The sequence below is a fragment of the Peromyscus eremicus genome, chromosome 1 (assembly GCF_949786415.1).
Source record: "Peromyscus eremicus chromosome 1, PerEre_H2_v1, whole genome shotgun sequence".
Taxonomy (NCBI): domain Eukaryota; kingdom Metazoa; phylum Chordata; class Mammalia; order Rodentia; family Cricetidae; genus Peromyscus; species Peromyscus eremicus.
This window is the reverse complement of record NC_081416.1, coordinates 3,822,597-3,847,817: the sequence shown is the minus strand read 5'-3', so window position 1 is coordinate 3,847,817 and position 25,221 is coordinate 3,822,597. Positions and strand designations below refer to the sequence as shown.

At 39.7% G+C, this 25,221-nt stretch overlaps 1 protein-coding gene across 1 annotated transcript in view; it reads left to right on the top strand.

The window, feature by feature from the left end:
• Positions 1-25,221, top strand: part of Atrnl1 (attractin like 1) — a 582,942-nt gene that overhangs the window by 44,347 nt on the left and 513,374 nt on the right. The window contains exons 8-10 of the mRNA XM_059256021.1: positions 1,506-1,761; positions 6,091-6,274; positions 20,354-20,508. Of these exons, the coding sequence (XP_059112004.1) occupies positions 1,506-1,761; positions 6,091-6,274; positions 20,354-20,508 (595 nt within the window). The remainder of the gene's footprint in view (positions 1-1,505; positions 1,762-6,090; positions 6,275-20,353; positions 20,509-25,221) is intronic.

Below are 25,221 nucleotides of genomic sequence, written 5' to 3'. Positions count from 1 at the left end.
TTTGGTTTGCATGTGTCTGTCTTTGCACATGGTTTATTATAAGAGGGAGCATTCTTTCCCTTTGAGTAGGTTGTCACTCTTGTCAAGAGCCATTTGAAGGTAGGCCTCTGTCTCTGTCATCAGCGCACCTCCTTCAGTTGTGCTGATTGATGCTCGAACCTCACTGTCTTCAGACTTGTTTTGTATTAAGTTTAAAAAAAAACTTCTTTACTTTTACAGACTGTTACGATTTTCTGCAACCCTTGCAAATGTATATGACTTTGAGAATGAAATTTATGCTTCTGCAAAGAAGCTAATTAGAATTCTGTTAGAGATCGTGGTGAATCTGTACATAGACTTGGAGATCTTCTGATCCCTAAAATGGAGTATCTTTCTATTTAGATCTTTGTAAATTTCAACTGTGTTTTATAACTTCAGTTTTGAACTCTTTTGTAAACTTATTCCTAAATGTTTTTTACTTTTGGTATCTGGGTAGATGCTTTGCTGACTTTTCTTTCGGATAGTTCATTGCAAGTGTGTAGACGTACATGTATTCTATGCACTGACCTCATGCTACTTATAACTGAACCTACTCGCTAACTCTTCATTTCTTAGGAGCTTTTATAGAGAAGGTGATATAATCTGCTGATAGAAATTGGCTTCCACTTTTTTTAATCTGGACTCTTATTAATTTTTGCCTGTTTGCCCTAAGTAGACCTTTCAGTACGTTTTTCAATAGAAATGATAAAGTAGACATCCTTATCTTACTCTTGGTCTTAGGGAACGCATCCCACACTTCACAATTAAGTTTAATTTTAGTTTAGTGTTTTCCTTTGATAACCTTTTTCAAAGCTGCAGAAATCATCTTTTTAGTTGAAATATAGTGGTCTCTACCATTTCTGTATCTGAAATTAATCGAGTAATTTATGTGTTGTAAAGATTTACCTAAGGTGAACTGAATGTATATGTTTTCCCATAGCCATAAATGGGAATAAAATGTACTTTGAGTATACACAAATACCCATGTTTTTGATGAGTGCTGGAAAACATTGAGTAATTGAGAGTAGCAAGAACCATTTACATAGGTGGTATAATTAAAATGTAACTATTAGGGACTCAGATCATTCAGATATTGGAAAGACTGCCTGGGTGACGTCAAACATCTGCATGCTGCTGCTTTCCTGGTGTCTGAGGGTCGTCCTTGTAAAACCGCTGCACCGTTATGCATAGTTTCTGATGTGTTTACTGCGGTTTCCACTCACGTCGTTTCAGTGTTCACTTCCTGTATAGAACAACCAAAATATACTTAGTAGAGTACATAATGTGACATTTAAACTAAAATACATTACAGCAACTTTGTGAACATAGATAAGTTTCCCCTTTTGTAATCATTGGTCCGTTCCCATTTTAGGTGTGCTGTGAGCAGTTACTGAAATGTAGTGTTTAAATACAGTCTTTTTAAAACTTGATGCATGTTGCTAAGAAGTAACTCTCTTGTCTACTAATGTGTGTGTTTTAACTTACAGGATAACATCTTCATGTATGGAGGCAGAATTGAAACAAGTGACGGCAATGTCACAGATGAATTGTGGGTTTTTAACGTACACAGTCAGTCCTGGAGTACAAAGACCCCCACTGTTCTTGGACATGGTCAGCAGTACGCCGTGGAGGGACATTCAGCACACATTATGGAGCTGGATAGTAGAGATGTTGTCATGATTGTGATATTCGGATATTCTGCAATATATGGTTACACAAGCAGCATACAGGAGTACCACATCTGTGAGTTTCTTTAAAGATGCCTTTTCTGTATTGGTTGGGAGCACTTTTGGTTTTAATCTTCTAATTATTTGGTCAAAATGGTGAGTTATTTTAGATTGGAATTGTAAGTCTTAATCCTTACTAATGCTTTCTCAGTATAATCTTTTAGATTTCTGTCCTTTAATACTTGGGTAATACATCTTACCTAGATGCGGAGGAATGTTGCACACTCATTTTCAGAGATTTACAAATATTTTTTATGTGAGGCGTTCCAATAGATGGTGCTGTTTCCTTGGATTTTACCTGTGAATCAAAAGCTGAAATTAGCTCTTGTCTTTGTGTTTCATGATTTTTAGGATTTTCAATTTTCTGTATTATGTCTTATTGCTAGGCCTATTTAAAGTAGATTCTCAAGGGGAAGCTGCTGATTTCTAAAAGAGATTGTTATTTAGTGTGTGAAGGTAACCTGGTCAATCTATGTATGATTTTCTGGATGTGTCTTCTTTTTATTATATAAGTAAATTTTCTAGTCTCCCCCGCCCCCACTTCCTTACGACATTTTCAAGCAGTGGTAACTTTTTTGTTGTTTTAGTTTGTCTACTTTATCTTATAGTTGCTGTTCAAAGTTAAGAATGTACTCATTTCCCCTCACTTACTGAGTTCCAGTTCTTGACTTTTGTGTGAACACCACACGTGACCTTACAGACTGCTTATACAGTCTCACCAGGACTACTCTTCTGCAGGCCACATTAGTGGCAAGAGTGCATGTGTGATTAGCAGAGTGCTTCTCAACCTGTGGGTTGTGACTCCATTGCTAAACCTGTCTCCAAAAATTTACAGTTCATAACACTAGCACAGTGACAGGTATAAAGTAGCAATGAAACTGATCTCATGGTTGTGGGTGGCGGTGGGGGGGGTCACCACAACGTGAGGAACTGTATTAAAGGGTTGCAGCATCAGGAAGGGGCTCAGAGGAAGACGCACCTCAGTCTGCTCTGCAGCCCTTCAGGTGGGCAGCTCTCTGCTGTCCACACACCTGCCTGGAAGCGGGGTGGGCCACGTCTGCACCCCTGCTGCCATGTCCACTCTCGTCTCCACCCCACAGTGGTGACAACCTAGTTGAGGCCTTACACTGTTAGCCACATTGTCACCTCACCTCGCCGCACTCCTTGTTTGCTGTTCCATTCAGCCACTGTTTGTTTCTTGGACTTAGATTCTGGCTTAGTGTCACCTTGTCTAGCATATATATATATATATCTCCCCACATACATAAACACATTTATATATATTTATATATATATTTAACTTTCTTTTTGTTTGTTTTTGTTTTTTTTCGAGACAGGGTTTCTCTGTGTAGCTTTGTTTTCTGTCCTGGAACTCACTCTGTAGACCAGGCTGGCCTCGAACTCACAGAGTCCTGGCTCTGCCTCTGGACTGCTGGGATTAAAGGCGTGCGCCACCACCGCGTGGCTCTTTTATTTAAATTTATTCTTGTGTCTTTCACATCATGCATCCCAATCCCACCCATCTCCCATCCCGTCGCATCTGCCCTTTGCCCCTGAAACCTCCCCTCCCCAAATGAAACAAACTAAAATTTAAGATAAAAAAGGGGGAGGGGAAAAAAGGAAGAAATGGAAAATCTGATCATGGAAGCTGCAGTGTGTCACAGTGAGTCACACCGTAAACCCCTTTATCCATACATCTCTGCATGCAGGCTTCCATTGCAAAGAATCATTGGTTTGGTTCAAGGCCCCTGGTCTCTGCTACACTGTTGACACTGGGCCCTCACTGGGACTCTTCCTGGACATCCATTGCTGCTCCCTGGTTCTTTGCCTGGGTATTTGCAGGGTTGGGTGAGCTCTTCAGTATTGCCTGGGCTCGGTCACCCCTTGCAAGGGTGGGGCCCGTTCTCCCACTTTTATGTCCTCAGGGCAGGTTCTCCCACGCGTACACCTTCAGGGCCAGCTCTGCTGTGTTGCCCAGTTGAGATGTAGGGGCCAGTCTCCCGAGTGCTGCAGCAGATGAGGGGCAGGGACAGTTCTCCTGCTTTTGTGGTCTCAGGGCCCTCCCACCTGAGGTAGGAGGGGAGGGGATCTCTCCCCCACCCATGCTGCTACATGAGAGATGAGTAATGGGGACAGCTCTCCCTTGCTCACAACAGGTCTGGTGGGGAGGGTCAGCCCCCTCACCCACCACAGGCGGCAGGGACCTGGGGGGGGGCATCTCTCTCTTGCTCACAACAGGTCTGGTAGGGAGGGTCAGCTCCCTCACCCACCACAGGTGGCAGGGACGGGGGGGGGGGAGGGCATCTCTCCCTCGCCCTCACCACTTCATGGCGGACGGGCGTGTGGCCAGCTCTCCACTCTCTCACCCGAGCCCTTGCCATCAGGGTCCGCTCTACTGTGCTGCCCAGGCGAGGTGCAGGGCCTGCTCTCCCAAGGGTTCTCAGTTACATTTTTGATTTAAATATCCACATAAATACCTTTAATATCTGACCTCTTAGTTCCTTGTTTTGTCTGTGGAAAGTCTTGTTTTCTACGCTGCTTGATCTCTCCTCTGGCCGCCCTCTTGACGTCATCTCTCTAGTGCCTGCAACTGGTCGTTAATTTTTATTACAAATACATTGTGTTTCAAGTGGGACCGATCCTTCAGCTTGCTGCGTGAGGTACCCACACCTCTTGTAGCCCTTTGGCCTTCCCAGAGTCTTCAGTCTGTTGCCTCTGATCTCTTTCGCTGCTCTCTCTCATCTCGTCCACCCTCCTAACTCTCTCATCTTGTCCACCCTCCTAACTCTCTCATCTCGTCCACCCTCCTAACTCTCTCATCTCGTCCACCCTCCTAACTCTCTCATCTCGTCCACCCTCCTAACTCTCCCATCTCGTCCACTCTCCTAACTCTCTCATCTCGTCCACCCTCCTAACTCTCTCATCTCGTCCACCCTCCTAACTCTCCCATCTCGTCCACCCTCCTAACTCTCCCATCTCGTCCACCCTCCTAACTCTCTCATCTCGTCCACCCCCCTAACTCTCTCATCTCGTCCACCCTCCTAACTCTCCCATCTCGTCCACCCTCCTAACTCTCTCATCTCGTCCACCCTCCTAACTCTCCCATCTCGTCCACCCTCCTAACTCTCTCATCTCGTCCACCCTCCTAACTCTCCCCTTCCTAAGTTCATAATCACCAATGTCGTATCACCTGTCGGGTCAGTTTGCTCTTCCCAGTTTTCCTTGCTTACTGTTTCACAAATGTGTCCCTCTGCTCTCACATGTGCTCACATGTGCTCTGGGTCACACATGTTGTCTGATAGATTTTTACTTTCAATTAGGAATAATCTGATTGTAGAATGACAACTGGAATTTTGGTTAATTAAAAAAGAATCAATACTTTCAGTTGCTTTTGGCTTATTCTGAATTTATAATAGTTTTTTTTTTTTGCTTGATTTTTGTTCTGTTGGCTTCACAGAAGCGGGAAGAATCATGTTTTTTGAGTTTTATAGGAATAATAGATGGATCATGAGCTTTTAAAAATTCTGTGTTTTACTTGTAAGTACAATTGCTGGTAAGATTTCCTACAAGTACATTGGAGGCTGCTGTGATGCTCAGGTGTCTGGTGCTCTCCCCCTGAAAAGCACACAGTGAAGAGCACACAACAGTGGATAGATGTTGCTTAGTGATGGCAGAGTGAAGACGTTACTGCGCCACAGAACAGTGGTGCTTCGGTGCTGTATTAGAAAGGAGATGTTGGCCTGGAGAGGTGGTTCAGTGGTCAAGCTCACTTGTTTCTGTGGAGGACCGAGGGTGAGTTCCCAGCAGCCACCTGTTCTGCTGCTGCAGACAAAGGAGAATGTACCTCTTTCCCTGGTGAGCTCTTTACCAGTGTGCTCGCTGGTAGACCCCCCAACAAGATCATGATTGTCAGGAGAATACTAGAAATTTATTTATTTAAAGTGTGTTCAGTAAGCTTAGGTATAAGAGAGCGGTCATATGATTTTTATCTCCATTATATCACTGCCTTATTTCAAGTTTGTCACACAGAAGGCCATAATAAATATTTACTATGTATTTTATTTTATTAAGGACTATTTTTGAATACATAAGTACATATAAGATAAATTCCCCCTTTTCTTTATAATCACAAATACTGGGTTTTCGGTGTCTCAGAATTTATCCGGTAAGACCTAGGACACGTGGTCTTCCTCAGTCCCCACAGTGGTACCCTCCGTCATGTACCGAGTGTTGCGCCATCTGCTCATAAAGAGACGCCACCAGAGTTAACTTGGTGGATTTGTGACATTTTGGTGCTGTTTTTAACTACTACTAAGTTTCATGATTTGTTTTCTTCTTGCTACAGCATCAAACACTTGGCTGGTTCCTGAAACTAAAGGAGCCATTGTACAAGGTGGATATGGCCACACAAGTGTGTATGATGAAGTAACCAAGTCCATTTATGTTCATGGAGGTTATAAAGCATTACCAGGCAATAAGTATGGATTGGTGGATGACCTTTATAAGTATGAAGTTAACACCAAGACTTGGTGAGTAGATTGAGTAAAATAAAGTATGAGAAGGTGAAAATTTGATAATAGTTGTATGATAATATTTTTACTGGCTTTTTCATGCAATATATTTTGATAGTATTCTTTCCCCTTCCTCTGCTTCTCCATTCCCTCTTCACCTCCTTCTACCCATCAACTTCATGTTCTTTTTCTCTCAGTAAAAACAAAAACAAAACAAATCAAACAAAACAACTATCAAAACCCAAAGATGTACTCAAAGCGAGCGAGTGAATGCGCGCGCGCACATACACACACACACACACACACACACACACACACACACCCACCATGGAATTCATTTAGTGTTGACCAAACTACTCCTGGGCATGAGGCATGCCTAAAGGTGTGGTTGATATATCCAGTGTCACTCCATTGAAGAAAACGGATTTTCTTTTCCTAGAAAGTAGTCATTGCAGATAGCTTCTTGGTTAGGAGTGGGACTTTGTGCCCACCTCACCTGTTCCTTGCTGTGGCTTTGTCTGACTTGAACTTGAGCAAGTCTTGACTGTGCTGTCACAGTTCTGTGAGTTCCTATGAGCATGAGCCCTGCTGTGATAATATCTTATAGTTGTGTAATAGTGGTGTTTATAGAATGATGTCACAGAAAAGTTTTTGAACTTTTGAAATCTTTATGGTAACATGGTATACTTCCATGCAGCAATAGTACAAAATAACAAATTCCTCTATGTATAAACGATATAATTTAAAATAGTTTTTGATCCCATAGAAATACCTACAAGTACCTCTAATATCTTAATTTTAGATGAATAATTTTTTTTACCATTATAATTTCAAGCTTTCATATTATATGTCCAGGATTTGTTATTTACACTTGCATTTAAAAATATTTATTAAATTTAAAAATCATTTTCTTTCAGTTTTATCATCTAACTTCAATGAAATACAAAGCTTGTGGTATTATGATATATGTTCACCTTTTTATAAATAGCAGTGCTCCACTGTACATGTTATATTAGCCTTCTCATGCTCGTTTACAGTAATGTTTCTGAGGTGCACACATAAAAATGACATCGTAGTGTGTTACTGAACTGCCTTTCGGTTCTCTGTAGCACTGTGTGCTTCCAACAGCAGGAGTGCCCTTGTCTGCTGTGGAATAATCCTTCTGTACACTGTGTGAATTATGCTTTGATTGGTTTAATAAGAAGCTGGCTGGCCAATAGCTGGACAGGGTAAGGTTAAGCGGGAAAACCAGACTAAAGACACTGGGAAGAAGAAGGATGCAGTCTCAGGAGTCGTGAGGAGAGGCAGAGAGAAGTAAGATGAACATGCCGTGTTAAAAGAAGGTACCACCACATGGCAGAGGGTATCTAAAAATGTGGTTTAATTTAAAGTGTAAGAGTTAGCTAGTAATAAGCCTGAGCTATCAGCTGAGTATTTATAATTAATATTAAGCCTCTTAGTGGTTATTTGTGAGCAGCTGCCAGGACACAGAGAAACCCTACCTATACTTGTCCTCCATGTTCTCAGCAGCAGTTGGTAATGAGGATCCTATTCCTGCCCATGTAGTAGATAGAGACAGTTGCTCAGTGATATATTGATGTGTGTTTCCCCAATTAATATGGTGACTTCAATTTTTTCAGATATTCACTTGTCTCTTTTTGTTTATGACTTATTTGTACCCCTAACATTCATTTTCTGTTAGAAACACTGAGTTTTCATTTATCTTTTATGTTTATAGTTTTAAAATACCATATAATTGTACTTGCTTCTTTTTTAGGATCTCATAAATTTTGCTTTTTGTTTTAAGACAGTTGGCATGTCTTCTGAAGTTGTTTGAGTCCATTTAGGGAAAACTTGCTATTAGGTAGTGGTTTTCTTCCCTTTCACCCTCTTCTGCTGTCCGTTCCTCACTGTCTGGGGAGAGAAGGGCTGTGTGACTTCCTTTCAACATGAAAAGATATCAAGTCACAGAATGAAGCGGCTTCATGAGCAACAAGGATAAGGGAAATTAATGTAATTATAGTAAAACTCCCTCCAAAATAAAGACAGCAGTGAAAACAGAGAAAAGGCATTTCCCTGTCTTGGAGGCAGCTAGGACTGACAACTGACAGTTTTTCTGGCTCTGTAATTTATGTGCCTGGTGGGTAGTGGATGTGCATGTGTGTGTGTGTGTTATTGTGGGGTGCACGTCCACCTGCGTGTGCGTGCCCAGGAGGTTTGAGGTTGAAGTTGAGGTGCTTTCCTCTGTCACTGTCTACCTTTACTGAGGAAGGCTTTCTCAGTTCCACACAGAGTTCGCTGATACTTCTCCTCCAGTTGGCCTCCTTCTCCAAGGACCCTCTGCTTGTCTTTTACCTTCCAAGCGCTGGGATTCAGGTCACCACACCCACCTGGCCTTTATCAAGGTTTTGGGGACCTGAACTCTACTCACTACCCTTGTTACAAACACTTCACCATTCTAATAGACAACTTCTTAACCGAGTACATGGGACCAGAAGACATAATGCTTTCAAATGTCTGAAAGAAAACAATCAGCCTAAAATTCTGGATCTAATGGAAATACTCTTAAAAAAGCCAACAGCATAATGACATTTTCAAAAGAACAAGAATTGGATCAGACAGCAACATGTCTCAACAATAGGAGAAAAAAAGATAGTGTCCTGTTTTATTTAAGAAATAAGAATATGTTTGATATCACTCTTTGATTTAATATTTTATGGTACTAGTTTATGACAATTTGACATATTAAAAGATGCTCAAGTTTTAATGTTTAGTTAACAAACATTTTTGTTTTCACTGTTGGGGAAGTGTTGAGGCCTCAAAGTTTGGGATACACTCAGAGTTTTTGCTGCTACATTCCTGCTTCATATGCAGTTAGATCTGATTTGTTGACCTTTGAAGAGTGGAGGAACATCAGTGCTCTTGACTCTAAGGCTCGTCACTCCTCCAGGTTGATTCTTTTTATCTTGTTAGTGTGTTGTACTGGCTGACATTGCCCTACAGGGTTTCAACTCTGTTTTCAAGGGCTGGTGGCATCATGCTTTGACCACTTAGCTTTGTTACATCAGACTACTCGTGATGCTTTTTCTATACCTATCTGTAGAGCTTACAGTAGGAGCATGTCAACATTTTCATTGTTCTTAGCAAGGCTGTGGGTGTGCATGCATGTGCATGTGTGCGTGCGAGCATGCCTGTGTGATAACAGAGACTTAGATTTTGAAAACCTATTTTTCAAGTTTGAGGAAAAAAGGATGCTGGGAATATTTCTGTAGATATAAGTAATATCTACAGTAATAACTATAAGTAATGCTTCCAAATCATTAAGGTGTCGTACTGTATCAGTTCTGTACTTAAAGCCTTTGAAGTCACGTACACTTTAAAAAATTTTACAAGGCTTATACCTAGTTACATGAAATGATCTCTTCAGGCTTCAGTTTGATATTATGGGGCTATTTTTACATCATTGCATTCAAGGATAATTAAATTACTCAGTTATTTTATTTTATGTTTTTTTTTTCTTTAAGAAATTTACCTGTCAGAGATTTTGAAGACAGAACAATTTTATAAGTCTGTTATTAGGTAAATCACATTTCAGCTAATACTGATGACTGTAGCATGAATCTTAGAGAGTCTTATTAATAAAATTAAACCTGAGGCCAGTTATTGGGGTCAATGCTGGTAGATCAGAGAAACAGAACAAGCCACAGCTACCTCACCTGGCCAACTTCTCAGCTGGTCTTGTTTCCTCAGACTGGAAGCCTCTGTGTCCTCATCCCAATGGCTCTCAGCTGAACTGTCGCTAGAAGCCTGAAAGCTTAACCAGCCAAATGCTTAACCAGGCCAAATGCTTCTAGTTTCTGGTCCCCACGCCTTATAAACCTTTCTGCTTTCTACCACCACTCCCTGGGATTAAAGGCTTGAGTCACCATGCCTGGCTGTTTCCAATGCGGCCTTGAACTCACAGAGATCCAGAGGGATTTCTGTCTCTGGAATGCTAGGATTAAAGGCGTGTGCTAACATTTTCTAGCCTAAGTGTCTTGTGGCTTTTCTGTTCTCTGACCCCAGATAAGTTTATTAAGGTACACGATATTTTGGGGAACACAGTACCACCACAGGTGACCATACTTACATGTCTGCATATTGAATGTCTGAAGGCTTTTTAATAAATAACTCATTGGATGCTTATCAAGCTGTTTATTAGGCTAACAAGAAAACCAGAAAAAGTACTGACAACTCTCCGAGGAGCTGAATTATAAGGGAAAATTATTAATAGTGATAATGTAAGAGAAGTGGGTCAAGAGAGTATCTTTTTTAAGGTTGAAGAAATAATTATGTTGGTGAACTGACCCAGGAATGGTCAATCAGATGTAGAAAGTGGACAGTTTGTTAGAGGAATGTTTGCAAAGCCAATAGAAGTGGGATACCGTACTGAGAGGAAGCAGGTGCTTCGTGTTCTGCGGCGTGTGAGAGATGGTAGGCAGGCTACGTGAAAACTAAGTGAGGCAGTGGGTAAAGGCGGCGAGAACTTGTACAAAGTCCAATTGTTTTCACTTTCTCAGTGATGTAAAGTCAAGTCACTATTTGAAAACAAGAATGTGAAATAGAGGAGCTTTGAGTTTTGAGAGGAGGTGATTTATGTGGTGATCGCTTAGCAAGAGTGGACAGGCTCGGGAGGTCATGGCTCTGAGACACTAATGTGAGAAGCTGTTTGTATGGGCAGATGATTTCAGTGTCTTCAGTCCTGTGCTTGAGTGTTTGGCCTGAATGAGCAGTTATGGTCTAGATGTTTTTAGTTAGTCTATTGGTCAATGTACTAGTTTTCCTAATCTGGTTATTTATAAATTCTTGGACAAAGGGAGTACTATCATGTTCGATTTTACCCAAACCATATTCTAATTCAGATGTCTGCTGATTTGCCTTCTGACCACTGATGGATGGGAGTTTCTAACTCTACACAGTCTTTCCAAGGTTTGGTATTGTTTCCTAAGAAAGTGTGTGTGTGTGTGTGTGTGTGTGTGTGTGTGTGTGTGTGTGTGTGTGTTGCTATATGATTGTGGGAAATTATACCTGGTCTTTGTTCTGTTTTATTTTATTTATTTATTTATTTATTTTTTTGTGTGTGTGGATAGTGTAGTTAACTTCATGCATGCACATAATATGCCCGTGCACATGTGTGTGCATATGTGTGGAGGTCAGAAATTTACATTGAGCTTCTACTTTATTCTCCACCTTGTTTTTTGAGACAGGGTCTCTCCCTGAACCTGGTGCTTATTGATTTGGCTATGCTGAGTAGCCAGTGAGCTCCAAGGATTTGCTGTTCTCCACCCGCCATCCCTGAGGTTAAGGCACATACTTCTGTGCTTGGCTTGGGTGCTAGAGATCCAAACACAGATCCTCTGGCTTCCTGCGAGACAGGCACTTTACTGGTGAGCCATCTCTTCAGCCCCACAGTTTTGATTTAATTTTAATTTTCTCTTTTACTAATAATTTAGACCATCTTTTTATATATATATTGTCCATATAGTGCTTCTTTGAAATTTTGTGCAAATATTCTGCCCATTTTATTGTATTTGATAGACTGTTTATATTTCTCTGCAATATTAGTTTATTTTGTATTTTGCAAACATGCTCTCTCAGATTGTGGATTATCTTTCTATTCATGTGTGATTATTTGATAAATAGAACTTACATACATATAGTCAAATAAGTAAGTTTTGTTTTATTTTGTGGGTTGTGCTTTGTATTTTGCTTATATAACACTATTCTACAATATTTCATATTTTTATAAATGATTTTTAATTTTTTCTAACTAGTTTCACAGTTAATTTTCAATCTAGCTTGTGTGTATGGCGGTGTCTGTGCCATAGGTACTCACTGGGCGTTATTCAATAACGGTTCATTCCTTTGATTGTCTACAGTATGAGAAACATTAACAAGAAAATTATTCCTAGGAAATTAATATTTTCATGTTTTTCTCAATGAAATCTGTATGTTTTAAAATTAAAACTCACATTTATTTAAGTGTGTGAGTGTAGGGGTCACTTGAGCGTGTGTGTGTGTGTGTGTGTGTGTGTGTGTGTGTGTGTGTGCGCGCGCATCTATACAGGCAACAGTGTGCCTATGGGGGTCAGAGGACAACTTGGGGAGGGTTGGTCTCTCTTCCCATCATGTGAGTTCTGGGCTGACTCAGCTGGTCAGGCGTGGCAGCAAACGGCCTACCCACTGAGCTGCCCCGCCTAGTCTGGTTTCTAAGGATTTGAGTACATATTACCTCGAGCCTCATGTCTCCTAGAAACAGAAATGCGTTCTTTCATTGCTGGCATTGAGAATACACAATCTCTTAGTTCTGGAGCATGACCAGCAGAGCTCTGGTCCAGGCAGTCTCCCAGGAACTGTTCTCTGCTTTTCTAGTGTTTAGGCATCCTGGGCTTCTCCTCTTGTAACTACACCCTTCTAATCTAAATTTTTATCTGTTCATGACTTGCTTCATAAAGATCCAGTCAGTGAATTTAAGGGCCACATGAATCTAATATTAATGTGACCTCATTTATCTAACTTAAATTGTGACTTCCTTTTACTTTAGCACAAACATATGCAGAGAGTCAATTTCCAAACGAGGTCACATTCTGAATTTGTAGGTATATATTAACTTTGGGGAGAGTACTATGCATTCAATGAATGTTGTATTTTTTTTTCTGTGTTTATCTTGATGGAAGTAAAACTGATTTTTATGTTTTATATCAGAATTGCTGATTTTAGTAATTTCTGTGTAAGTATTTTTAGATTTTTTAATAGTAGTTGATCAGATTCTATATGGATAACCTGAATAAAACCCTTTTTGTGTTTCAAAGCTTTTAATCTTGTCTTTTCATGCCCACTGCATCCTCACCTCAGTGTAGATTTGAGGGAAGTGATGGTTAATTAATACATCTCTTTGTTCCTCAGCTTTAGAGAAATGCCTCCAGTCTTTTTCCAGCAAGAGCTGTGTCTCTGTGGGTTTCGTAGAAACTGTTATTAGGAAGGTTAAAAAAACTAATCTTAACAAATATGTCACCTTATACAAAAATCAACTCCAAATGGATCAGAGACTTCAGTGTGAAACCTGAAATCCCAAGACTGCTGGAAGCAGACACAGGCATTGTCCTACAGGATGGAGTGCAGGAGGACTTTCTGAACAGGGCTCCATTTGCTCAGGAATTATGGCCAACAGTTGACAGATAGGACCTAACAAAACTAAACAGCCTCTCTGTGGCACAGTGAACAATCAACCAAATGCAGAGAAAGCCTGCAGAGTGGGAGAGACTCTGTGTCAACTATGCATCTACTAGGGGATTAATACCAGTGTATGCAAAGAACTAAAAAACAAAACATCAAGAAAATAAATAACCCAACTAAAAATTGGCTATGGATCTGAAAGAGTTCTCAAAAGAAGAGTTAAAAACAGCTAGGTTAAAAAGAGTTCAACCAGGGAAATGTAGATTATAGTTCCTTTGAGATTTCATCTTACCTTGGCTATGATCAAGAAAACAACCAACCGTAAATGTTGGTGAGGATGCAGGGAAATGGGAACCCCCTTTACCGCTGGTGGGGTTACCAACTGATGTAGCCACTTTGGAAATCTGTGGATAACCCCGGAGTTCTAAAATCAAGTCTACCATAGACCCAGCCCTATCACTCCTTGGCATTTACTAAAAGGACTTGACATCTCACTCCACAAATTCTTGCTCAGCTGTGTTCTTTGCTGCTGTAGTCAAAATAGTTAGTAAATGGAAGCATGTAGTCAAAATAGTTAGTAAATGGAAGCAGCTAAGAATGTGGAATTCTATTTAGCTGTAAAGAAAAATTTAGTTGTGGTATTTGCCGGTAAATAGATGGAGTTATACTGAATGAAACAACACAGAGCCACAAAGACAAATGGCACATGTTCTTTCTTATTTGTGGATCCTAACTCCAAATTTCTTGATGTCAGTATATAACTGACATCCTGAGGGACCATGAGGGTTGGGGAGAGCTCTAGAGAAGAGGCTAAGTAAGACCTAAATGCTATGAAAGGGGAAATGTGTGAGACAGACTAACAAAAATTCCAGGGCCCGCCATGGGGCACCTCCCTTTGGTTTGTTGGACAGCGAGTCCAAGAGACTCTCAGAACAACATAAGATATTACCATTGTCCCTGCTTTCCTCTCTGAACTAAGGTAAGTCCTTATAGCTAAAATAATACAACTTCAGACCCAGGACTTAGAGGTATTGAGCTGACACTGACTTGGAAGATTCCTCTTTGAAGACTATCTCCCATAGTGTCTGGAGTTTTTCTGTAATTGTCAAGGAAAAAGCAGTCTAAAGTCCAACAATGACCAGCTGTCCAGTATATCCTGACAATGTAATAGTGGCAACACCATGTCTAGTTGGACTTGAGGCCCACTCAGTAGGAAGGGATTAATCCCTGGTATTGTAATCCTAGCCAACAACCTCTGGCTGGTGAAGTCATGGGGCCCAGAGAAGAACCTGCTACCTCCATTTTCCTAAACTTATCATTTCCAACTTCATTCTAAAAACCTACCCTTGCACCTACAGATAAACACAGCTCTCACCCCTCATCAGAGAAGCTTCCTTTTCAGCAGAGACTATGCTAGTCAGTGTTCTATTGCTCTGAAGAGATCTTCCATCTGGGTCCACAGGCAGTGGGAAGAGAGTGACACAGGGCTTGGCCTCTGGGACCCCAAAGCCCACGCCTAGTGACACACTTCCCCCACAGGCCAAACCTCTGAATCCGCTCAAATAGTGATGGAGGAAAGCATTCATATTCAAACCACCACAGAGACCATTACAGAAACCTACAGCTAGTCAAAATGAACAGAACAAAGCCAGTGTAGTGCCCAGCCCTGATTGATACAAATACATTGTAACTCTACACCTAAAGGGGCAGAAAGATTAATAGCCAGGGGTCCAGGATGTCTGCTGTGAGACAGTGACATCTATTTATGGCAAGGAAGTTGTACCTATGAAATATAAAAAGTACGGGTCTCCTGAACAAGACCTGCCTGATGACAACATCAGTTGACAAGCCAGTGTGGATGAGAAATCTTACAGGGCCCCCACCCATAGATGAAGAACTACGGGCAGTTAATCAGTGGCTGCTCAGAGAGGGATTGTCTTTTCCAGGGATGAGCCCCTGATAGCTTATCCAAACTGTGTCCAGCCTAAAACACATATACACACAAAGCAACACTAAATGAACTCAAAAGGTTGTGTGTGTGTGCACATATACACGCTTGCAATAATAGTTAATGAAAAAGCCGGGCGGTGGTGGCGCACGCCTTTAATCCCAGCACTTGGGAGGCAGAGCCAGGCGGATCTCTGTGAGTTCAAGGCCAGCCTGGGCTACAGAGTGAGTACCAGGAAAGGCTCAAAGCTACACAGAGAAACCCTGTCTCGAAAAACCAAACCAACCAACCAACCAACCAAAAATAGTTAATGAAAAAGAGGTGATAAATTTTAGAAGGGTGGAGACGTGGGGGACTTGGAGTGGGGTGAGGAGTGAGCAGAAATGATGTGAATACAGTGTGTGTGTAGAAAATCTTTTTAAGAAAGTTAGGTTAAAAATGCTTTTTCTCCCTCTCTTGATTTGCTAGCAGCTTGTATCGAAATCCTTTTGAGAGTTGGTTATCTGATGTTTTTCCCAAAGTAAGGTGGCTAATTATGATTTATTTTAGTAACTCAACTTAAATGAACTTTAGCCAAATATTACTATTGGTTTTGGTTTTTCAATATTTTGATGAGGAACTTTAAAAATCTTTGTTAATATATGAGATATGATCATGCTTCTCTTGAATTATTTGTATTAATTATTTGATGTTAATGCTATATTAGATACATAAACTTATTTGGAGAGCATTCTTTTTAATACTATAGACCACATTTATATAATCAGAATTATTTTTCCTGAGTATTTTTTAATTATAGCCTTTAAGAGAATTAAAGGCAACTTTTTATGTTACCTTTAGAATTTTAGCAATGAAATTTATTACAAAGTTACTATAAGAATATTCAGATTGTCTCAGCCTGATTCAGTTTTTCTAAGTTTTTTTTAAAGAATTGATCTATGAAATTAGTATCATTCATTAAATGATTATAACAGTATTATTAGTACAGTAAAATACCCTGTAAAATTAAGATCTGTTAATTATGTAAGCAATGGGTTTCATTGTGGTTTCCCACATGCATGCCATGTACTGGATCCTGTTTTCTGTCTGTCCCTGTCTGTCACACTCTCCTTTCCCTACATATCACTAATAACTTTACTGTTTTTATGTAAGTTTTAGATTTCACAGGAGAGAGAATATGTGATGTGTCTCTTTGAATATGGTTTATTTTACTTAATGTGATGTGAGTTAAGTAAACTTCAGCTCTCTCTGCTTTCCTGCAAATGACGTTCCATTTTCTGAATGGCCGTGTAACACTTCACTGTGTGTAACCAGGTCGTCCATCTTTGTTCACTTGTTTCTTGCACGTGGGCTGAGTCTGTACTTTGTGAGTAAGCTTGAGATGAAGTAGGTGTGCCTGTCCCTGTTGTAAATTGACATAGAATCCTTTACCCCAGACGTGGTATAACTGAGCCATAGGTAGTTCTCTTGCTTTTGTGGCATTCTTACCGATTTTCACAGTGGGTGTAAAAATATACATCTCTCCGTTACTTTTTGTAATGTTATGAACAGAATTGTATGGAGTGCTGTTGTTTGAGTTTTCTTGCCTGGCCCACGGTCAGGACAAATCTCTCTCACCTGCCAGTCCCACAGCCTCAGACCCAACCAAGTAAACACAGAGACTTATATTGGTTACAAACTGTATGGCCGTGGCAGGCTTCTTGCTAACTGTTCTTACAGCTTAAATTAATCCATTTCTATTAATCTATACCTTGCCACATGGCTTGTGGTTTACCGGCATCTTCACATGCTGTTTGTCATCATGGCGGCTGGCAGTGTCTCCCTGACTCAGCCTTCTACTTCCCAGCTTTATTCTCCTCCTTGTCCTGCCTACACTTCCTGCCTAGCCAATGGCCAATCAGTGTTTTGTTTATTGACTAATCAGCAACACATTTGCCATACAGAACATCCCACAGCAGAGTGCAGTGTGGCTTTTTTCACACAGCAATATATATCTAACGTTCCACCATGTCTTTTCATGTGTAGTGCCTATGTCTTTTCTTGCTGAATTGTATTCTATTGCATAATAGAATAGCTTGTTTATCCATTTACATATTGAAGAATATGCCAAAGGCTTCCAAATTATGTCAGTTATGTATAAAACTGTTATGAATATCTGCATGCAGGTTCTTGGGTGAACAAAGTTTTCAACTCACTAGTAAATACTAAGATACACAATTCCTTGGTTGTGCGTTAGAATTATGTTTAGTACTGTAAATAAGCTGCTAAATTGTTTTCCAAAGTGACATGTTTTATTCCTTGCATCAACAGATAGGAATTTTTATTAGTCTACATCCTTGTTAGGTGATAGCAATGTCAGTATTTTCAGTTTTCACCATCTTAACAGGTGTGTAGTGGTATCTTTTTAATGTGCATTACACAAAGTGAAGCATATTTTTATTCATAGATTCACATTCATGTGTTTCTTTGGAAAGGTGTCTGCTCACATATTCCGTTTTAAGGGTTCTCTGTATAATTTGGAAAACAGTCTTTTGTCGTGTCTTAGGTTGCAAATGTTTTATGACAGTTCTTGGCTCTTACTTTTATTCTCTGAGCAATAGTTTTTCTAGTGCAGAAAAAATGACATTAGTAAGACCCCATCAATTTATTTTTATGATTTGTGCTTTTTGGTGCTTCTAACAGTTCATCATCAAACTCAGTTCCTAGATCTTTCTCCTATGTTATCTCTGGGAGTTTATCATATTCTTTGTGTATGTTTACTATTTATTCTAGGTTAGTGTTTTTCATCAGTGTAATCTGTGTATGTGGTATGCTTATGTGCCTGCATGTGTGTTCGTGTGTGTGTGGGTGTGTGTATGTGGGTGTGCACATGTGTTTATGGTACATGCATGTGGAGATCTGAGGTTGACTTCATGTATTGTTCTCTATTGCTATGTAGATAGGCTGGCCTCAAACTCATAGAGCCTCCCAAGTGTTTGAGCCCTTTTAAATCAGATTTTGTAGATTTCCTCATGGATCTTATATATATATGTATGAGCTTTTGAAATGTCTGCCTCTCTTCCTGTTGGAGAACCTCTGTAGTACTGTTCAGGAATTGTAGGTGCATGGGCTCAGTGACCTGATTCTCCTTGGGGTAGTCCCATTGCTTTATATGCAGAGTACTAGGGGCAGTAGACTGGGGTCTTCTAAGCTTGACTCTCTGGCGTAGAACCTCTGCTCTATTGAGTGAGGTAGGATAAATATTATATGACTATGCTTTAACCTCATAAACCTGGTTGATTACTCCCATCTATGCTGAGGGCTGAATATGGAAACTCACCCAGACTTCTGAGACTTGTTTCTGGAATAGAAATTCTGTAAGTATGGTGACCATGAGAATTGTGGTGGCCTAATACTCTTAGTAAGCTGTCATTGACCTGCTAGGAGCCAAGGCAGGAAGAAAGTTGTTACCCTGGCTGTGCCCTTCCAGGTTAGAGCTGTGTTAGAGTGGGAAGAAAGGAAGGGATGTGCCCGCTTCAGTCTTCGAGAGATTGTGGTCTTTCCCCCTTGCTTTGGAAGAGAGGAGATTAAACTCGGCGCCTTGTGCACACAAAGCAGGGTCTCTACAGCTGACCTGTATGTTCCTAGGCACACCCCTACTTTGTTGCTTTTTGTTTTGAAGAAGCGTTTACTACATTGCCCAGGCAGGCCTTGAGTTGTGATCCTTGTCTTAGACTTCTAAGTAGCTGGCATCACAGTTCTATGCCAGCCACCTGATCATATTCACTGTTGACTTCTTAACCAAACTTAGTAGATATTCTTGACTAAGTGTTTAATGTTGCTCTTAATAAAGTTTTATGAGATCTTAAAATTTCTGAGACTTTGAAAGCATTTTGTATTAATTACAGTTCTTTTCCTGGAGAGATATGGAACTCTGTATATTGTCACTCTGGGAGTCTGTCTCATGTTCTTTAAGGATTAAATCACATTAAAAATCCATGGTTTTAGAGACTATATATAAACCAACTATTTTATAAATGTTTACCATGTTTATATTTTTATCAGGATTGTTAGAAGGTACTGATTTATATTACTTTATATATTGGTTTATTCAGAGCAGTTTATAATTCTGAGCATATATTTACAGTACTTTATTAAATTTTACTGTTTCTGGAAAATCTATTTTAGAGGGTTCATTGTTAAGTGTATGTGTGCTTGTGTGCCTGAGCCCAGGTGCCTGTGACGGCCAGAGTTCTCAGACCTGGAGCTGCCTGATGCTGACATGCTCCTAACTGTGTGCCAGCTCTCCAGCCCATTTGCCATTTTTCATTGCTCACACATTATGGGTGCATCTAAAGAAACCTCATAATAAGAATAACCCATAGGAAAGTATATTAGAGCTGGTCATTGAAGTAGAAATAGCCATGTTTTTATCTGGGTTCTGGTTATTTGGTAATGTTCATCTTATGGAAATTCATTGTGTTTTTAACTTACGGTGTCTGCACCTTTGTGTATAAATTCTAATAAACATAAAGGCTCATTAAGGGGTCCTTATCAATTTTATAATTTTAACCCAATGTATTTTGGACTAAATTTACTATATTTAACTTTTGTTTTAGCATGAAAAAAAGAAAAACCCATGGTGTCTTCATCCTGTACTTGGAGGTAGACTGGTTTCCTACCTTTACAAGTTAAAAATCATTCAAAATATAAAGTATTAGTATTGAAAATTCTATCTATATTGTGCTTCCCTCAAAGCATCCTGAGATATTAAGATTCCACAAATACTCTTTTAAAATATTGGACCTTAGAAGTTATTTGCAAGTGGTTAAAATATATGTATTTTTCCCCTCATAATTCCCAGAAAAAATTTTAATATACAAAGTCAGTACTTTATTTATAAAATCAGGGAGGTCTCTATCCTTTGTAATACATTTTTGAATTTTATTCTGTAGGACTATTTTGAAAGAAAGTGGGTTTGCCAGATACCTTCACTCAGCTGTCCTAATCAATGGAGCTATGCTTATTTTTGGAGGAAATACTCATAATGACACTTCCTTGAGTAACGGTGCAAAATGTTTTTCTGCCGATTTCCTGGCATATGACATAGGTATGTATCTGTTAGGATTGTGCAAAGAGGAAAATACCAGAACATCTTCTCTAATAGATTAATCGACAGCATGTGTATGTCACTTTAGAGATCAGTTTAGTGATGGATATGAAATGGTTTTCTCTAGTTTCAGCACAGTGGTCATATAGAGGCATGAGATCAGATGTGTTGGAATGTGTTAGTATTAGAAACAGAAGAAGGGAAGTATAGGTCTGAATGACTGTTAGAAGCTTTTGACTGTCGCGTCCTTATTTGAATATTGTATAAGCCTCTTGTGTCTTAAACTAATTCGTTTAGATAAGGATAGATATGTAATATGATCAAACTATCAAAATTAAGACAGTAGGAATCCAAACACTTTAGATTTAGTAAGATTGAGTAAAACTTAGTTTATATTAAATATATAGAATATATCTACTGAGTGTGGGAGGAAAGGTTCATTGAAAGGAATGTGGAAAAGGAGATATGAAATACGATGAGACAAAGTAGAAATCCAAGATGTACCTAGGAATGGGAAAAACAAAACAAAACCCAAAAACTAAATAAGGCCTTTCCCAGAGAACCAGAAATAGCTGTAGTATTCACTTGTTCATTATGCTAAATTATTGTTGATTTAAATGTAAGTGGATACATTCATTGAAATACTTAATTTAACTCTCCAGTACATCATCCTTGTGAAAATACTGTTTCTTTAATTGTCATGTTATTGCTAAAAGCAAGCTGATATAGTTAGCAGTACACAGAGTGCCTTTTTGATGGTGGGAATAAAGTACTATGTCAAATTCAAAGCTGTTCACTTGATATGTAAAAATAAAGGAGACTAACTAGATGTGAGACAGATTTAGTCTTCAGCATCATAAAGATACATAATCTGCTTCGTTAGATTATTTCATGTGGCCACACAGGAAAGAACAATTGACAGTTAGTGAGCATTTTGATCTTGATGCTCTTTTAAGTTAAGAATGCTAAGCTATGGTGAGTTTGTGATTATTCAGTCTTAAATGAGAAAAGTGTTACTTCTGAAATAGTAGTACAGAGTAATTCCTTATGATGAGCACGGGATGGTCCCAGCTTTTGGAAAGCTCGTAAATCATTGAGATCCAGAAAAATAGGTTGTCTGTGACAGTGACTCCAGCTGGCAGTGACCTCTTTTACCTGGTGGTGACACACTGAGCTTTTTTTTCTGGAGGACAGTGAAACGTGTATTTGTTTATTTTTTGTTTATCCATATTTCTTCTGTGGAATTTTTTAAAGTAAAAGAGTAGGCTGTCACTGTTATTGTTAAAAATCCACAAGTGGGATTTTAAACTTTTACATTCATTTCTTTGGTGAACTTCTATCTACACAGCACTGTATTTTAATGAACTGTGTAAGATTGAGCTCTTTTTAGTAAGTGATGTACTGAGAATCTATTTTTATGCTTCCATATTATTAAAGATTGTATTTCAGTTTGATGTATCAAAAAACTTTATGGAGGCTAAAAAAAATAAGTTTTGTTTCAGAAAGAAATTGGAAGAGAGGTTGGATTATCAGTATTCAAATTAACTCTAACCACTAGTTAACTGTGAAAGGGTTTATATATAAAATCTGTGTCTTCTCTAAAGATCTTGTAACAGTATGTTACTAACTCAGCTGTCAGAAAATCAAACAGGAACTGAGCTAAAGGAATACAGTGGCCATGATTCTAAAACATGTAACCTGTCCATGCTGATCGGCTGGATCCATTACATGTTCTTTTTTTTTTTTTTTTTTTTTTTGGTTTTTCGAGACAGGGTTTCTCTGTGTAGCTTTGCGCCTTTCCTGGGACTCACTTGGTAGTCCAGGCTGGCCTCGAACTCACAGAGATCCGCCTGGCTCTGCCTCCCGAGTGCTGGGATTAAAGGCGTGCGCCACCACCGCCTGGCACATTACATGTTCTTAATGTTCCGTACATTATGAGAAAACTTAGATTTAATAATGTTTATTTCTTAGTGCTGTGGATTGCTAGAAACAAATATCTATTTTATTTTGAAATAGATTTATGGAGACTGAAGGAAGAATAGCATGGTTTACAGAGTTTATGTTTTAACACAGGACCGTTTGGACCCTTGTAACACTGTCAACAAAAACATAAGGGCGTCGGGCTTTTGTCTGCTGACTGACTTACTGACTTTCTTCCCAGGAAAGTCCTCCGTGTGGTTTGCGTCTGCACTTCTCCTTGGCAGCAGGAAGCCTTGCAGGGTTGTCATGAGGAAAATATTTCTGTGTTGTTTTTCACACAAAAGAAAATTTATTTCAAGTAGTTATTGTCTCTCAGAAGCAATGATAAACATTATATAGAAAATGATTTTTGTTTTTTTTTTTGTTTTTTTTTTGTTTTTCGAGACAGGGTTTCTCTGTGTAGCTTTGCGCCTTTCCTGGAACTCATTCTGTAGACCAGGCTGGCCTTGAACTCACAGAGATCCGCCTGGCTCTGCCTCCCAAGTGCTGGGATTAAAGGCGTGCGCCACCACCGCCTGGCTAAAAAATGCTTTTAAAATCATGTTTTCTTTCTCGTATAAGGACTATTCTATGTCACATTTGAATGAAATGCACCTGAGGTGTTACATGAGTTTTAAACAAATTTGTGCCAATATTAAGTTTTCATTACTCTAAACTCACAGTTTCAATCGTGGTGCCGCTGTTAGTTTCATATAGTGAAGTCACTAGTCTTGGAGATACAACTTTGTCTTCACAGTGTTTATCACACTGCGTGTGGTGGAGAGTTAGCCAGGATACTTTCAGACTACTGCGGTCTGCAGTCTGGAATGCCTTGGGAAGGTTGTTGGGAAAATCGAAACAAAAGAAACCAGGCATACATAACCTGATTGTTAGAGATCAGTCGCTAGACATCTATGTTTTCAGTGGCTGACAGACAGAAAGAAGGGACTGGAGCCGGCTCAGTGGTTAGGAGAATGTACAATGCCGAGTCCTGGCACTTCACCTGGCAGCTCACAGCTGCTGCAGCTCCAGCTGCCGAGGGTCTGATGGCCTCTTGAGTCCACTGTGAGCAGCCGCACTCATTCCCATCCCAGACACACACACACACACACACACACACACACACACACACACACACACACACACAATTAAAGCAAGACGGAATCCTCAGAAAGCGAGGGAAGGGCTCGGGAGATGGATTGGTTCAGAGTGCAGAGGCTCCAAGTTTGGGTTCCATTACACATGCGGGGTGGCTCACATATGCCGGTACCTCCTGTTCTGGAGGGTCCATCTTCTGCAGCTTCCAAGGGCACTGGCACTCATGTGCAAATATTCACACACATACATATAATCATAAATGAATTAGATTTAAACATGGCTGAAATACAGCTCATAATATAGCCAGAGCTAGTCAATGAGCCTCGACCAACTATAACACTTAGGGCACATTACTTAATGTTTTGTTGCCAACCTAGCTTGAACTCAGATTTTAGAATCTGAAGTTTTTATTCATTTTTCTTTTATTCTTAGTGATAATGTTGCCTTTAGAGCGCTGCAAGGTAACTTTTTCAAGATTAAAATTATCTATTTTTTTCCCTGGTAACGATAGATTCCTGTTCAGAATTCAGATAGAAGTCTGAAACAAAATGAAAAGCAACTTAATTAATTTTTTTAAAGGTACTAGGAAGATGAAAGTGGAAATCCTGAGTCAGGTGATTCTGGAACCAGGCAAAGGAGCAGGATTTCTCTGACAGTGTCTTTCTTACCCATGCCAGGAAACGTAAACTGTGAGACCCGTTTAGTTACTGATGGTTCCAAGAATGAATTCTTGGAACAGGATGATTTCACTTACAAAATCAATTCCTTGGTAGTGATTACATAAAAACATTAAAAATGGAAAAACAACTCCATATTTTCAGCAGTAATATTTTAATTGGTATTGGTAAAATAATGATGCATAAGCTTAATCACTTTATTATACAGCAGAGTTAAAGTATCACTTACCTAGTTTATGATGCATAGCATACATGATTTTGTACAACCCTGTGGAGTGTTGTATATGAATCATGTAGAATGGATACAGCCATGTAACCCATAATTTCATGACAAAATCATATGCAAATTAAATAATCTACTTATTTATTTTTTGGAACATTCCAAAAGAGCTCTGAACATTCCAACTGCCTTGCTGTTTGTGCTTAGATTTGTTTTAATTTTCTGGAGGTTTTGTCCATGTTTCCTAATTTTATTGTATTTTCATGGCTTTTCTTTGGTGAAAGGGCCCCCTTGCTGAGCCTGCTACCAGAAAGAGCCAGCTTGTAACTTCGTAGTTTAAGAAAACCCGTGAAACCTTTCCCACCTCTTCCTGTGCTGAATCCTTGGCTCAGGTGTTGTCTTTTTCTTTGGTATTTGGTGATGGGAACAGTGTTGCTGTAGCAGCTGCCTGGTGCTGCTTCTCCCCCTCCCTACCCCCTTTTAACTTCTCGAAGCATTTTGAGAGATTGTCCTTTGTGTTTGCCTATGGGTATTAGTTTGTTGTTTTTGTTTTGTTTTTTCTTCCAGAGAGGTCTCATTATAGCTCAGGCTGCTGTACTGCGCACACTCTGGTAGCACAGGCTGGCCTGAGTGCTGTCTGAAGCATAGGCTGGTCTCAAACTCACAGTGATCTTGTCACAGGCCCCAAATGTTGGTGTTATAGGTGTGAGCCACTATGCCTGTCCAAAGATTGTTCTAAATATGAAAATTACAAAGTAA